Source organism: Eretmochelys imbricata, chromosome 13, assembly GCF_965152235.1.
Source record: "Eretmochelys imbricata isolate rEreImb1 chromosome 13, rEreImb1.hap1, whole genome shotgun sequence".
In the NCBI taxonomy this organism is placed as follows: domain Eukaryota; kingdom Metazoa; phylum Chordata; order Testudines; family Cheloniidae; genus Eretmochelys; species Eretmochelys imbricata.
This window is the reverse complement of record NC_135584.1, coordinates 31,818,601-31,835,774: the sequence shown is the minus strand read 5'-3', so window position 1 is coordinate 31,835,774 and position 17,174 is coordinate 31,818,601. Positions and strand designations below refer to the sequence as shown.

Genomic DNA, 17,174 nt, shown 5'->3' with positions numbered 1-17,174 from the left:
CTATGTCTACAAGAGATCAGCTCTTGGATGAGGATCAGCTGGTTCAAGCTGCGCCGAGGCAAGATTGAAATGCTGCTATTCGGAAAGGGGAAACACTTTGAAGAACTAGCTAAGACATTATCTCCATTTCCACTGAAGGCTCACAGCCCCTGTTCATCTAAGTGGTGCAAAGATCCAGGTTATTGTTCAGAGATTCCAAGGCCAGAAGGAACCATTGTGATCATCTAGTCTGGCCTCCTGCATAATACAGGCCAGAGAACACCGCCAAAATTATTCCTAGAGTAGATCTTTTAGCAAAACATCCAATATTGATTTTTAAATTGTCAGTGATGGAGAATCCACCACAACCCTTGGTAAGTTGTTCCAACGGTTAATCACTCTCACGGTTAAACATTTACATCTTATTTCCAGTCTGAATTTGTCTAATTTCAATTTCCAGCCATTGGATCTCTGCTAGATTGAAGAGCCCATTATTAAATATTTGTTTCCCATGCAGATACTTATAGACTGTAATCAAGTCACCCTTTAACCTCCTCTTTGTTAAGCTGTATAGAATGAGCTCTTTTAGTCTATTGCTATAATGTCACTAAAGGGCAGTACCCATTAACACAAACTCATAACAGCAAGGGCATGTCCAGTTTAAAAAACTCTTCATGTACTTCTTTAACCTCCACACATTATGTTCAGTTTCACTTTGAAATTGTGCCCCTCTATGAACAATTTCAATGCACCTTCAGCACATACAATAACACAATACACTCCACACATTCCTAACCATCAAACTAGAATGCAAAACCTTACCTCTGTCATACTTCTCCCTAGGAAAGTCATAGAACTGGTACATAGAATCATACACTCTACCAATGCTTGGATGTCTAACAGTATGTATGTTAATGTTGCTGAAGCTGGAGTTAAGGTTTTGCATTCTAGTGTGTGAGTGAGGAATGTGGTATGTATATTGTGTTACTGTATATGCTGAAGATATAAGGGAGTTGTTAATAAAGGGAGCAGTCTTTCAGCAAAAGTGGTGAATATGATGTTAAAGCAGGATACCTTAGCTGGATATTGCCTTATTTTTAAGCATCTGTGTAGATGTGGGGGACACCCAAGCTTTCTTAATTTGTTTTGAACACAGATTTTTATTTGTGAGTATACAGGCATTAGTGCATGGATGGCCTGATTCTGGTAACTGCTCTGAGATGGGACACTCCAGCGGGTGAAAGAGCCATACCCCAGGAGAACTCCGGTGTTTTTGTTGTTTGTTGTTTTTATAAATTTTTAACTCATTTGAAATTCTCTAGCAGCTTTGCTGTTTGAGACTGGAGTGCAAAAGAGTCCTTGCAGTCATCATGGTCAAAAGCCAGACTGTGAAGTTTGCCAGTGGTGAGAAAGCAGATAAGATCAAGAAGGGAATGGTTTCCAAAGAGCGCTGATTTCGATTTACTTGCTTCCCTTGTTTTGTAAGAGAGGCTGTTTCTCCAGCTTTTTGTAGTTATGCATTGTTGGCTACATTCCTCAAAAACAGTATGATAGCCCTTTAAATGTAATTTTATTGCCTAAGATATTCCCCCATCCTCAGTCATATTTCATATTTCAAAATGTTTGTCTCTAAGATGTACTTATTGCCATGTTTGCTTAACTTTATCTCCTTCGTTAATCCATTTCTTACTAACCTAAAGCCACTGCTTTTGGTTTTTAATATAGTAAGTTGCTTCCCTGGGGATGTTTAGTCCAGGACTTGTCCCTGTAATGGGACTGTTTGTTTTCTTTACCCCTTTGCAATTGCCTGCTGTAACATTTGTAGTATGTGTTAAGTAATCCTTAAGGTAACATTTTTATTATGTCATTAAAAGTGCATGGCAAATATATTATAACTCATGGAATTTGTTTGTTTTAAAATGGAAGGATAATTTATTGAGTGTGTTACATGAGACCTGCTCCCCTATTAGAGTGTAGAAGTGCTGCTTATTTAGAAGTATGTTCTATTGAGAAAAACCACGGCCTCTGGCATGCATAGAAAGTATGAGTGTGGTTGGCTAGAAGTGACATCATAGTTTATGTACTCCATAAAAATTTAATTAAGTCATTACTGGAGTTGCAGTCATCATTTAGCCCTCTGATTTCTTCTGTTTAGTTTTTTATTAAACATTCAGTAATAGCCAGTCACCAAATCTTGATGGCCTATAAAATATCTGCATGAATTTTAATAGCTCCTTTAAATGGAAAAATATGAGTAACTGACATAAAAGGAACATTTTCCTTGTGGTTGCACTACATGTATTCTTATAAAAATCAAATTATGAAAAAGGATAGTGATTTAATGAAAGAGTATATAAACAATAGATTTGATGGCATTATATAAAATAATTAAGAGTTTTGAGAGAGCAACTATTACATAGGCACAACCACTAAGGTTATAGGGATATTATGGGGATTTTGGTGACATTTTTGATGAAACTCCAGCAGTCTGTGCTGCTATCAGAGTTCTGAGATTTTCTTGAAGCTGTATTCATAATTTTTCTTTGCTGTGTAGTGTCTGTATTTGACATGGTGTTGCAACCCCCAAAACAGCAATGCTCTTTCTATAGTAAACACAATTTTTTAAACACTGTACTGATCCCCAACATCTTTTTAAAAAATCCTCGCATCTATATTCAGTGTCACGCATGGTGGGGGGGGGGGGGGCATTTATTTTATTTATTTATTTAAGACAGTTTTGAAGATAATTAAATGAGACATTTTTAGATGTGAGCGTTTGGAAACTGCCTGGACTGGGCAGAACACAGGAGAATATCCCAGAACACTGGCCATACATAGGCTGTCTCAGGTGTTTGTGACTGAGGTTGGAGGGATGCAAATAAGCAGAGACCATATGGGGCTCTTTTGGTCCCTCTCGCCACATACTGTCAATGGGCCCTGTCAGAGCTCCTTCTGAGAACAAGTGCTCAGTGTCCCTTAAATCTGTCATATGGGTCCAATATAGGAAAGAATCTTTCCCAAGTCCTTGCCAGTTAAAATGCAGCTATATCTATGTGAAGAAAATGTTTTAGTTCTAAATTGTTTGGGGCAATTTGTATTGACAAAAAGCAAAGTACAGATGAAGTAAGTATTTTGTAGGCCAGCATGAGTCTGATTTAGCCATCCCTCTGAGTGTCTGGCAATCTAGCTCTCCCTAGCACATTTAGGCAGCTCATAGCTCTGCTGACACAGGGCTCAATCCTGCAAGCTGATGAGCAGCTATGCCCAAACTAGCAATTATTTAGGAATCTGATTAAATTTAGCCTGTGGGTATCCCCAGTGACTGTAGGGTACCTACTCACCTGCTTAAAATTTAACAGATTCTTAAGTGCTTTGTTTGGTCACTCCAGAACTCTTAGCACCTTGTAGAATTGAGCTCATATATGTTAGTTTTAGTTTGATTGCACAGTCTCAGACAGTAGCAGAGCCACCTCATTCAGTCTGCAAATCTATGAGGCAGAGACAAAGCAAAAAAGGAGGATCAGAGAAACTGAACAACCCAGTAACTTGCACCCAAGAGTTTTTAAAAATTGGCCAAGTAGCTCTCTGAGCCATTGATGCTAATATTTAACAAATCTTGGAATACTGCGGAAGCCCAAGAGGACAGGGGGGAAAACTAATGTTGAGGCAATAATGTACAAGGATAACCTGGGCAATATCATAGAAAGTCTGACATGGAAGCACCCAGTATTAATGAAATGATGGTAGCACAATTAATGCCAATCAGCATGGCACTTGTCAAAGAAACCAATGTTAATTTTGATCAGATTACTGGGTGAAATTCTGTGACTTGTGTTTATGCAGGAGGTCAGACTAGGTGATGCTAATGGCTTTAATATCTGTTAATCTGTGGAAGCAACAGAAACTGGCAGTATGGGGCCAGGGAGGAGTTGACAGGAATTGGGAGGAACGTGAGACTAATGAGAGAGCATCCCAGGCTGGGGACTCTCCTACCCTCTGAGCACACAGGGCAGATACTTATGATAGTTTTCATTTCTACAAAGTCCGTGCTAGCTTCTAATGCATATACCTCTCCACCCCGCAGCCTACATGAACCACACTGCTCACACCCCAATCCCGCCCCTCACAGACTGCACTGCTCTATCTCCTCCCACCCCACGACCCACACTGCTCTCACCTTCCCTCTGCCCCGACCCCCACGGACCGCACTGCTCTCACTGCTCCCATCTCTCAGGACCTGTACAAATTATGTTGTTATTTTATTTTTCAGATTGATTCTGTTACTCTAAAAGAAAGTATGAGAAGCATGACAGAAAATTTCTATGCAGCTATATTTGGATATGATGAGGTAAGAGCATACAGTCGACCCTGCCTACAGACCAGGTGGCAGACGGCATAGACCGTCTAGTGCACTGTTTTCTCCAGTGGCGCTGAAAGCTGGGTGCTTCACAGGAAGGAGTAAAACACCCAGACTACACATCAGAGCGCAACGGGGACAGAATTCTTCCTGACGCAGCTGTTGTGATCGGTTTGACCTTTGAAACCTGACTAATGAGAGCCCTTCTAGGAGAGACAGCATGGTCTGCTGGCTGAGGCACACAACTGAGGCTATGTCTACGCTGCCACGTATGTCAGTAAAAGTTGTGTTGCTCAGGGGTGTGAATAAGCCACCCCACCTCCACAAGTGACATAAATTACACCGACCTAAGTGCCAGTGTGGACAGCACTGTCAGCAGGAGAGTTTCTCCCGCTGACATAGCTACTGCTGCTCGTTGGGGGTGGATTAATTAAGTCGACAGCTTAGAGCAGCTATACAGAGAACTTGCATCAGTGCAGCTGCACCGCTCTCTAGTGTAGCCATAGCCTGAGTGGCAGGAGGTCTAGGTTCTCTTCTTGGCTCTGCCACAGACTTACTGTCTAACCTTGTGCAAGTCACTTCCCCCCTCAGTGCCTTAGCTGATCCAGATGTACAGTGGATATGCTATTTATCGAGCCTGTCTAATGACCCAGAAGGGTAAAAATGCCCTGATGTGTGTAAGGGCTGTGTGACTCTCCGAAGGCACTACGTTAAGGGCAAAGTGTGTTATTTCTTTTGCCTGAACTGATGTCACTGCAGGTGCTGTACTCATTCACATAATCATTTACTTTAGTTTTTTATTTTGCTGTTTGCCTTATAAACAGTGAGTTTCACAACGTATTGGGCAGCAGGATGCTTCAAGATCAAGGCAAATATTGGTCTTTAATGTTAAGGTAATTTTTGCCTAATGCACGCCTGATGGGAGCACTCAGCAGAGGACAGGCATTCAGATGTTGCAGGGATGGTCACCATATAATCTAGACAGACAGCAGAGGTTATGACGAACACAGACAAAGAAGTGTTACAGATCTGAATCCAGCAAAGACATCTGTCAGTGAAAATTAACTAAAAAAATCCAGATAAGCCTAAATGTCATGGAATTACCCTGTGGTCTTGCATCACAGGCTGAGGTGAACAGCAGCACCTTAGTGGCCTTCTCTGCAACAGTTATGTTATATGCCCTTTAGCTCCTGTCCTTGCCAAAAGTTATCACGCTCCCCCCGCCCCCCCCATACTGTGCAGCAATGGTCTCTAGTCTCATAAGGAGTAAGGCTTCGCGCCAGTGATCCAAAGAGAGAGAAAACTGGTTTACCAACGCGTGTTTTCTCCAGAATCCACTCATCCAGCCATTTCTTTTGGACTGTTGTGTTGAGACGCTACACAAGCCTCAGGGAGAGGCAGATGTGTGGTGTATATTGCAGTGTATATTTTAGCTGTGTTGGACTCAACGCTCGGAATGTGAAAAAGATGCGAAAAAGAGACTGCAACTCCAACAGCATGGGGCTGTAAGAGATGTGTAATAAACTGAAAAGATCTGGTCAGACAACAGGTAGTTAAATATCACTCAGGTTTTCTGCTTGTTGTTTACATTCTCGCCGTGAACAGTGTCCAATCCTTCTCTCTCGCTCCTTTTTTTAGGGGATTTTGTCTGATGACCATGTACTGGCAGCAGCCCTTTGGAGAAACTTTTTCAACAAGCACTGTGAGGACCCCAAGCAGCTGGAACTGCTAGTGGAGTATGTGCGCAAGCAGGTGGGCAGTAGTTCAGAGCAGAGCCTCTCTTACTGTTCCTAGGAAAGTAAACTTTGTATTGCTTGCTTACCAAACAACATTGCACAGGGCTGATTACAGAAATGAGATTGACCAAGAGTTTCATAAAATCCTGTTCCAGTTTCCCTCCCCAGTGACAATGTCTTAATCCCGTCCCTCTACTGGAGCTTGGTGCCTTGGGTCTCTCCCTGGAAGATTTGCTTTCTTATGCTGGAGTTGGTCACAGCTTCAGAGTTAAGGTTGAGGTAGAGGTTTTCAGTTTAGCAGGAATTTTAAACCTTTAGTTTCTAAAACACCTATACAAGTGGCAAAATAATGGAATTAAGGATGTGAACTTTGGCTGGTATTTCAGTTGTTCATGGTGGTTTGATAAAAATGGATTGAGACTGAAAGAATAATAAGAGATCCAGAATAATCTCTTTCCATATTTCTCACGAGATTGTCTCACGTTTTTGGACCCATTTTACAAGAAATCTGAAACACTCTGGGCTTTACTACACATACAGCTGCTCGTAATGAGAAATCAGCTTTTAAAACATTGTTTGTACTTAAAAGACATAATAATCCATGAATTATGGTGTGGCACACCAAAATACAGGTTTCCACATTTCACCAATTCATGACACATGTGACTTGCCGATACATATGTTTCACACAGGCAGGGTGGAAACCATAAGGACAGAAAGCACAGCAGGCAGAATTGCTGCTGTAGCTGCTCCTGCTGCCCCTAATCTCCAGAAGTCCATGAAACGCTCCAGCATATTTTCAGAAGTGAGTGACCATATAGACTTTTTTTTACAAAGATTCCCTTCCACTGTTATGGCAAGTTGTCCTTGCCATAGCTACTTTCAGTTTTAAATGGGCATAAAATGCTGTTGACACAAAGAGCCTTCTGAAGCCCACCACAGCTTCTCACTCTTTTCAGGAAGGTTGAGACCACCAGGAGCAGAGTAAGCATTGCAGTTTATCCCTCTCATTTTGAGGAAGATCCACTTTCAGAGAATCATAGAAAATTAGGGTTGGAAGAGACCTCAGGAGGTCATCTAGTCCAACCCTCTGCTCAAAGCAGGACCAACCCCAACGACATCATCCCAGCCAGGGCTCTGTCAAGCTGGGCCTTAAAAACCTCTAAGGATGGAGATTCCACCACATCCCTAGGTAACCCATTCCAGTGCTTCATCACGCTCCTAGTGAAATAGTTTTTCCTAATATCCAACCTAGACCTCCCCCACTGCAACTTGAGACCATTGCTCCTCATTCTGTCATCTGCCACCACTGAGAACAGCCAGGCTCCATTCTCTTTGGAACCCCCCTTTAGGTAGTTGAAGGCTGCTATCAAATCCCCCCTCACTCTTCTTTTCCGGCCCCTTGGACTTGTGCAAGTCCAGCCTTTCTAAATAGTCCTTAACCTGTTCTTTCACCTGCTCACCTCCTCCCCATATTGTGCTGCCCAGTGCAGCAGTCTGGGAGCTGACATTGTCTGTGAAGACTGAGACAAAAAAAGCATAGCGTACTTCAGCTTTTTCCACATCATCTGTCACTAGGTTGCCTCCCCCATTCAGTAAGGGGCCCACACTTTCCCTGACCTTCTTGTTGCTAACATACCTGTAGAAACCCCTCTTGTTACCTTTCACATCCCTTGCTAGCTGCAACTCCATTGTGCTTTAACCTTCCTGATGACACCCCTGCATGTTCAAGCAATACTTTTGTACTCCTCCCTAGTCATCTGTCCAAGTTTCCACTTCTTGTAAGCTTCCTTTTTGTGTTTAAGCTCTGTTTTTTCTGTTAAGCCAAGCTGGTAGCCTGCGATATTTGCTATTCTTTCTGCACATCGGGATGGTTTGTTCCTGCGCCCTCAATCAGGCTTCTTTAAAATACAGCCAGCTTTCCTTGACTCCTTTCCCCCTCATATTAGCCTCCCAGGGGATCCTGCCCATCAGTTTCCTGAGGGAGTGAAAGTCTTTCTGAAGTCCAGGGTCCGTATTCTGCTGCTTTCCTTTCTTCCTTTTGTCAAGATCCTGAACTCAACCATCACTGGTCACTGCTGCCCAGGTTGCCACACGCTTCTATTTCCCCTACCAATTCTTCCCTGTTTGTGAGCAGCAGGTCAAGAGGAGCACAGCCCCTAGTTGATTCCTCCAGCACTTGCACCAGGAAGTTGTACCCAACACTCCCCAAAAACTTCCTGGATTTTCTGTGCATTGCTGTATTGCTCTCCCAGCAGATATCAGGGTGATTGAAGTCTCCCATGAGAACCAGGGCCTGTTATCTGGAAACTTCTGTTAGTTGTCCATAGAAAGCCTCATCTACCTCATCCTCCTAGTCTAGCAGTCTATAGCAGATTCCCACCATGACATCACTCGTGTTGATCTTGCCTCTAAACTTAACTCAAAGTCTCTCAACAGGCTTTTCTCCAGTTTCATACTGGAGCTCTGAGCAGTCAAACTGCTCTCTTACATGCAGTGCAACTCTTCCACCTTTTCTCTCCCACCTTTCCTTCCTGAACAGTTTATACCCATCCATGACAGTGCTCCAGTCATGTGAGTTACCCCACCAAGTCTCTGTTATTCCAGTCACATCATAGTTCCTTGACTGTGCCAGGACTTCCAATTCTTCCTGCTTGTTTCCCAGGCTTCTTGTGTTCGTGTACAGGCACCTAAGATAACTAGCCGATTGCCCTACTTTCTCAGTATGAATCAGGCGGCCTCCTCTGTTGCACCCTCCTCCTTGTGTTTCCTCCCAGTATCCTCCTTCCCCACTTACCTCAGGGCTTAGGTCTCCATCCCCCGGCAAGCCTAGTTTAAAGCCCTCCTCATTAGGTTAGCAAGCCTGCCTGCAAAGATGCTCTTTCCTCTCTTCCTTAGGTGGATCCCATCTCTTCCTAGGAATCCTTCTTCCGGGAACATCCCATGGTCAAAGAATCCAAAGCCCTCTCTCCAACACCACCTGGGCAACCACACATTTACCTCCACAATTCGATGGTCCCTACCTGGGCCTTTTCCTTCAACAGGGAGGATGGACGAGAACACGACTTGCACCTCAAACTCCTTTATCCTTGTTCCCAGAGCCAGATAGTCTGCAGTGACCCGCTCTAGGTCATTCTTGTCAGTATCACTGGTGCCAACATGGAGAAGTAGGAAGGGATAGTGGTCCAAGGACTTGATCAGTCTCGGCAGACACGCTGTCACATCCTGAATTCTAGCACCAAGCAAGCAGCACACTTCTCGAGTTTCCCGGTCTGAATGGCAGATGGATGTCTCTGTCCCCCTTAGGAGGGAGTCCCCGACCACCACCACCCATCTCCTCCTCTTGGGAGTGGTGGTCGTAGAACCCCCATCTCTAGGACAGTGCATCCCATTCCTTTCGGTCGATGATGTCTCCTTCTCATCCCTTCCGTCAGATGGCTCTTCCAAACCATTCTCCACCATAGTACCTGTGCAGAAAGCCTGAAAACAGTTTTTTACCTGTATCTGCACTGGGGGTACATGGGTTCTCCTCTTTCTTCTTCTGGAAGTCACGTGCTGCTAGTTTTATTCCCCATTCTGAACTGCCCTCTCTGATTCTTCATCATGCTGTGCCTGCAGTACCAAACGCTGACGTCTGTCCAGAAAGTCTTCATTTTCTCTGATGCAATGCGGGGTTGATACTTGGGTCTCTAGCCCTTTAACCTTCTCTTTCAATACAGAGACCAGCTTGCACTTCGTACAGACGAAGTCGCTTCTATTCTCTGGAAGAAAGAAAAACATGGCACATCCTGTGCAGGTCACAACAGCTGATAGCTTACTATCCATATTGCCTTCCTCCTTAGAGTCTCTTCAGATGTTGTATTTACTGCTCACAGAAGCCTGAAAGGCAAAAACTCTGTGGGAACTTTCCCCAGGCAAACTCCCTCTCTTTGCTTCTCCTGTTTCCCTCCTTCCTTGATCCCTAGGACCTACCCATTGAGGTACGTCACCCTTGTATAAAAACTAGAGAACTAACCGAAACAATACCTTCATTTAGCGACGGTAAGACCCTTAGAGACCCTCCATTCCCCTGATCATCCTAATAGCTCTTCTCTGCACCTGTTTGACTCTTGAAATAGTTTTACTGGAACATGGGTGACCAGAATTGTACACAGTATTCCAAATGAGGTCTTACTAGTGCCTTGTACAATGACGTTAATACTTCTCTCTGTCTGGTGGAAATGCCTCCCTGATACATTCTAGGAACACATTTGCCTTTTTCATAGTCGCATCACATTTGGTGCTCATAGTCATTCTGTGATCAGCTTATACACACAGGTCTCTCTCCTCCTCTGTCACTTCAGCTGATGAGCCCCCACTTTATAGCAAAAGTTTTTATTTTTAGATCCTATGTGCATGACCTTGTACTTTGTACTATTAAATTTAATCTCATTTCTTTTACTTCAGCTTCCAGTTCTTCCTGTTTAATATTCTGATCCTCCTCTGTATGAATGGTGCCTCCCAACTTTGTATCATCAGCAAATCTCATTAGCACACTCCTACTTTTTGTGCCAAGGTCATTAATATTAAATAGGATCAGTCCCAAGATCGATCCTTGAGGAACTCCATTACTAACCTCCCTCCAGTCCAGCCTTCTGCTCATTAATCAGTTCCTTACCCACCTTAAAATTCTTGTACTAATCACCATCTTCTCTAATTTTATTAATAATTTCCCATACCATGTCCAATGCTTTACTGAAGTCGAAGTGTACAAGATTGACTGCATGTCCCCCATCTAAAAAATCAGTTTTCTTCTCAAAGAAGGATATTGGGTTAATCTGGCATGATCTAACTTTGGCAAATGCATGTTGCATTTCCATTTACCTATTTGCATACAAGAGTTTTAAAAGAGCTGGCGGAGGGGCTCATTGGATGGTTAATATTGAAAATCAACAAGTCTTGGGGGGAGGGATAGCTCAGTGGTTTGAGCATTGGCCTGCTAAACCCAGAGTTGTGAGTTCAATCCTTGAAGGGGCCATTTAGGGAACTGGGGCAAAAATTGGGGATTGGTCCTGCTTTGAGCAGGGGGTTGGACTAGATGACCTCCTGAGGTCCCTTCCAACCCTGATATTCTATGATTCTAAGAACACTGAGGAAGTTCTAGAAGACTAGAAAAAAGCTAATGTTGTGCCAGTATTCAAAAGGGGTAATTATAGGCCTGTCAGCCTGACATCAATCCCAGGCAAAATAATAGAACAGCTGATACAGGACTCAATTAATAAAGAATTAAAGGAAGATAATATAATTGTCAATCAACATGGATTTATGGAAAATATACCCTGTCAAACTACCTTGATATAATTTTTTTTTAATGAGATTACATTTGGTTGATAAAGATAACAGTAATAGTGTAATATACTTAGACTGCTGAAAGGCACTTGACTTTATACCATTCAAAATGATGCTTAAAAATCTAGAACAATACAAATTAATGTGACACACTAAATGTATTAAAACTGGCTAATTGACCGGTCTCAGAATGTAATTGTAAATGAGGAATCATCAAGCAAGTGTGTTTCTAGCAGGGATCGGGTCTTGGCCCTATGCTATTTAACATTTTAATCAATGACCTGGAAGTAAATGCAAAATCATTCCTGATAAAGTTTGCAGATAATACCAAAACCTGGGGGAGTGGTAAATAATAAAAAGGACAGGTCATTGATTCAGAGTGATCTGGATTACTTGGTAAACTGGGCACAAGCAAACAATATGCACTTTAATACAGCCAGATGTAAAGTTATACACCCAGGAACAAAGAGTATAGGCCACACTTACAGAATGGGTGACTCTATCTTGAGAAGCAGTGACTCTGAAAAATACTTGGGGTGAGGGTCATGCTGGATAATCAGCTGAACATGAAATCCTAGTGCAAAGCTGTGACCAAAGGGGCTAATTTGATCCTTGGATGCATACATCAGAATCTTGAGTAGGAGAAGGAAGAAGGCAGTGGTGTGACTGCTGCTGGAATACTGGGTTTAGTTTTGGTGACTACAGTTCAAAAAGGATGTTGATAAGCTGGACAGGATTCAGAGAAGAGCTATGAGACTGATTAAAGGATGGAAAAACTTCTTATAGTGATAGACTCAAGGAACTCCATCTATTTAGCTTAACAAAGAGGAGGTTATGGATCACAGTGTATAAGTACCTACACATGGAATAAATATTTGACAATGAGCTCTTCAGTACAGCAGACAAAGGTATAACAAGATCCAATGGCTGGAAGTTGAAATTTGACAAATTCAGACTGGAAATGAGGTGTAATTTTTAAACAGGAACAGTAATTAACCATTGGAACAATTTATCAAGCATGGTGGTGGATTCTCCATCACTGTCTATTTTAAAATCAAGATTGGATGTTTTTCTAAAATATATGCTGTAGTTCAAACAGGAATTAATTCAGGAATGTGCTCTGGCCTGTGTTAACGCAGGAAGTCAGACTAGATGATCACAATGGTCCCTTCTGGTTTTATAATCTGTAAAACGTGGCAAGGATTATCTCCACCCCTCTTCGTGAGACACGTGTCTACCATTTGTTACTGGAATTTGTAGTCTGGGGGTATTACGGGATTCCTAGCTGCTGTTAGACCGTCACAGAGCTGCAGTGATCAAGCGGCTTTTCTCAATTTATGTCAGGCCAGGAGACTGTGGCTATTTATTTTGGATGTGGGCTGGGTTATGTTAATTCATTCCGTTGTCACCTCAAGATGGCAATGTGCCCTGCATGGGACCTCACCTTAAATTAGCTTGGAAATTGAAGCTGGTGCAGCCTGCATGGCTTAGCAAGTAGTGCATCTCACCAGAAAAAACATGACACCAGTGGTCCCAGATCTGCATTGACTGCTGGGTACAGGGTAAGGTGGTGGTTTTACCATGAAAGCTCTAAATAGCCTGAGACATGCCTACTCAAGGGACACCTCCCTCCCCGTACTGTACTGCCACAGCTTGTAGGCAGGAGAAGCAACTGAGCTGGAGCCCCCTTGGCAGAAGAGAGGGAGTTGCTGACAGGGCTTTCTCCATGAGGGACCCTTAACTTCAGAATTTACTCCCTCTTCCCCACCTCCTTGGTCCAAAATGGACCAAATGTGATTACCTTTATGGCAGGTGCAAAGCCCATCTTTTTACCCAGTCTGATGGTAAAGACAGCTTTTTGCAGGGCCAGGTGAGAACTGTTTTATTTGCTGTTATCACTGGTTCTTTTTGGTTCTGGGGGAAGAGGAGCTGTGAATTTTTTAGCTTATGTGAAGTCTGGTCTTGTGGCTAAGGCTGAGATTCATGAGATCTGGGTTCAGTTCCTGGCTCTGCCACATCCTGCCTGTGTGACCTTGAGCAGGGCACTGGGCCCCAGTTCTTCATCTACGTTGCGGGGGTAGTGCTTCCTTCCTCCAACCCATAGCTTGTCTTGTGTTTTCATATAAACCTTTGGGGATAGGAGCTGTCTCCTACTGTGTGTGTACAGATCTTCAGGCACTACCAATAACAGCAGCAGTCATTTAAGATTGGTGGTAGAGGCACTTAGTACTTGGGATAGTGGTTTTTTTGTATAGGTAGAAATGAATAGTCTCACTTCTTTATTCATATCACTCACCAGGACAGTCTCAGCCAGCTGTGGATTAAGTACCTCTCCACTTCATTTTTCAAGCTTGTGGGACTGGTCCAATACACTGGTTACAGGCCAAAGTTTCCTCAGCACACTGCCCTCTTCTTTGCCCCACTGTCAGGATTTTCAGAGACCATTTTATTTCAGGCATTAGAAGACCTTTTGTTAGACTCAAACCTTCTATAGCTCTTTGTCTTCTAGCCCCTTTGAGAAGCACTTTCAGCCATTTACCCCTTCCTTCTAGTCCTCTTCTACTCAGTGCTAAAGATTCAAAACAATCCCACAGTTCTACTTCCTTTCTTCAAAACATGCTACTTACATGAACTCTTGGTGAGTTTGGAATTGTCGGGGGAGATCTTCAGGCTATCTTTATTTCTTCCAATGAGTTCAAGTCAGAAATACATTATTTCCTTGTGAATTTCAGATGCAGTACCTGGATGCTATAAATGGAGAGGACCTGCTACTGGCTGGTGAAGTGACTTGGCGCCCTCTTGTGGAGAGTAATGCCCAAAGCATCCTGAGGCCAACTCCCCCAACGTATAATGATGAAGGACTCTGAGACCTTCATCAGTCAATGAACAATGTGTTAAATCAGCTTGTACCTAAAAGTGAGGTTATCTCATTCTGTGGGGTACCCAAGAAGGGAAGGAATAAATATTTGCCGTTGAAAGAATATGTTAAAATAAATAGCCTTTTTTATATTGATTTACATGTTGGTAAACCTGACAGCAGTACTCTTTTGAATATTCTGTCTAGGATTAGATGCTGCTAGCTCAGTTGAGGAATGCCTGGCTGTTGCAGAAGTATAAAGTTGACCCTGTAGGTAGGTTCTGAGAGACAGCGTCCATCTTTTGAAAACCAAATATCTTCCCAAAAGTGATAGGTACCTCAAGAACAGGGTTCTCTGCTCTTTAATTGGCAAGAGGGGAGCTGCTTCACACAGATACAATGACATTACTTTCTGCGCCATGAAAAGTTGCTAAGCACAAGGCTGAGTTCTGTGTGTTCTCAGTGTTGATATACCTCTATCCTGGCTTTGGGGGATATAGTGTATTTTTGCATTAAAATGCTTGGGAATTGGCTGAGAAAATCAAAAATCATTTCAAGATCAAAGCCCAGTTCAGGGTCAGACTGTGACTGGCCTCTTGCACAGATGCACAAGGAGAGGTAGGTGCAAGGAGCTGGAGCCAGGGCCAGGCATGTTCACAGTCCTTGCTAACCTCCTTGGGTACTAGCCAGCTAGAGAGGGAGGGGACAGGGCCATGGGGGGGTTATGGCTAAAAGCCACTTTAGAGAACTTATTGTTTCAAAGTAGCTGTATCTTCCTGATATGCTTATATTCTTTCTAGAGCTGTGCTCTAGTGATTGCTGCAGTAGAGTAACATCTGAATGGTCTATTCATGTTCTCGATGGGATAAAACTATGCTCTGCCCAAAAGAAGAGGTTCAAGACCTTTTTTAGTTAACATTTTAAATAGTTAAGCAGGCAACAGTTACCCCTAAAGAATAATTAAATGAAAACGTGCACCAAATAAATCAACAGAAAGTAGGACTTTATTGCACAAACTAAAGGTCAACATGGGGTTTCTAGTTCAGTGACTGAAACTGGTTTTATTTCTCTCGTGTACAAAATCTTCATAGGAAACCATGTGACCAAGTAATAGAACTGTACTAGTTTTGTGTACTTTGTAATGCCTTTGCTGAGAATGAGACGAATGGTGCCCTGTCATGTCAGGATATAGTCCTAATAAACCAATTCACCAAATATATAGATGAGTCATCTTTAATGTGTGATCACTCTAACATGCCACAAATGTTCTTATTTCTGGTGTAAAGTCTGATGTCTTCTGTAGCTGCCCTGGACTGTGGATGTTCCTGCTCCTAGTGCCAACTTTTCTAGGCAATTTGCATCAGTGTTAGACATCACCTTTCCTGTCAGTGACAAATGGGATCCAGAACATGATCTCCGAAACACGGGCAAATGCTTCTTAGCCTTTGTTTAGGGAGCAACTACGAGTGAGTTTTTCTGTGTGTGTGTGTGTTCACATAGATATATAAAGTAATTTTGTTAGTTTTTTCAAAAGCAAACTTCCTCAGTTTAAGTTGTTATAAAATGAGTCATGTAAAGAAACCTTATATGTGTGAGGTATATCCCACTTCTGTAAAAACATTACAAACCAAACAACTTTCTCTCAGTTTATTTAAGATGCTTTTGTTGCAAGCTGAGCTAAGGAGAGAAACCTCTTATGTGTGAAGTATTATGCAGTATGTGTGAGATAATAACACCTTGTAATTCATTACAGCTGTGTTGTATTTACGTAAAAGAAGGCTTAGCCGTGTAGGAATTTGCTGATTAATTTATTTTTAATGGGAGTGAAGTATACCAAGTACCAAAATAAACTTTACTGTGTGTATCTTACTGCTCCTGGAATAGATGGAAAAATTAATGGTAGATATTTTGGCTCAAAACTACCTACATTAATTCATAAACAAAATAGTCATTTAAACTTTAACCCCTTTCCTGCTATGTCATTTAAACCTTGACTCATGCTTTAGTACCTGTTGTGTCTCCCAGGCCACGAAAACACAGGACTAAAAGCATGGCACTACTCATGCCATAGGAACCTAGTGGACACAGGAATGGGGCCACAGACCTTGCCATACCACAGATATGCAAGACCTACAGACCAGAGTCCATCATGCCTTTTATGCAGTGGGGCTGCAGGTGTGGGATCACATTCCGTCTGATACTGTGAATATGTGGAGTCCACAGGACCCTTACTTTAGCCCTTCCCACCATAGGAATGGAGAGTCTACAGAGACCATGGTGCCTTCCAGGCCACAGGTATGGGAGTGCCACAGATTCATTTGGGAGCATACACGTGTGTACCTTCCAAGGATATGGGAACTGGAAGATTGGCGGCCATGACAGCTTCCCTGGTTCAAGAAATGCCCCCGTATGTTCTGTCACTGCAGAGTGAGCCAACAGTGAGGATGTATAGGTGAGGAAAGGAGTGGATGGAGCAGATAAGATTGGGCAGATAGGACAGATACATACTCATATAAATTATGAGCACTATCAGAACTAAAGAGAACGCACAAGGGCTGGAACTGGGCAGGGGAGGAACTTGTCTTTCCAGCCCTGGATTCTCTGCGGATAAAGGATGTGGAGTGGCTTTTTCTTTGAGCATAGGAGATCCCTTAACCTCCCTTATTCTCAGATGTATAAGCTCCAATAGGACACACACACACCATATTTGCAATATATCTTTGCATCCAGGCTCACCAGAAAGAGCGTTGTTATGATGGAAGATGCCACCTCCATTATGAACATAGATGGACAAGCGCATGGAACAGTTTCTCAAAAAAAATAAAACCTCTGTCTCTTCTATTAAAAGACTCAGCTCTCATAGATCTGACAAGCATGCAGAGCAAAAAGCTCCATGCACTCATGAGCTTGCTGTGAC

At 42.8% G+C, this 17,174-nt stretch overlaps 1 protein-coding gene across 1 annotated transcript in view; it reads left to right on the top strand.

Annotated features, from left to right (window-relative positions):
• UQCC1 (ubiquinol-cytochrome c reductase complex assembly factor 1) overlaps nucleotides 1–15,474 on the top strand; it is a 94,730-nt gene extending 79,256 nt beyond the window's left edge. The window contains exons 8-10 of the mRNA XM_077831869.1: nucleotides 4,250–4,327; nucleotides 5,975–6,088; nucleotides 14,133–15,474. Of these exons, the coding sequence (XP_077687995.1) occupies nucleotides 4,250–4,327; nucleotides 5,975–6,088; nucleotides 14,133–14,267 (327 nt within the window). The 3' untranslated portion in view covers nucleotides 14,268–15,474. The remainder of the gene's footprint in view (nucleotides 1–4,249; nucleotides 4,328–5,974; nucleotides 6,089–14,132) is intronic.
• The last annotated feature ends 1,700 nt before the right edge of the window (nucleotides 15,475–17,174 follow it).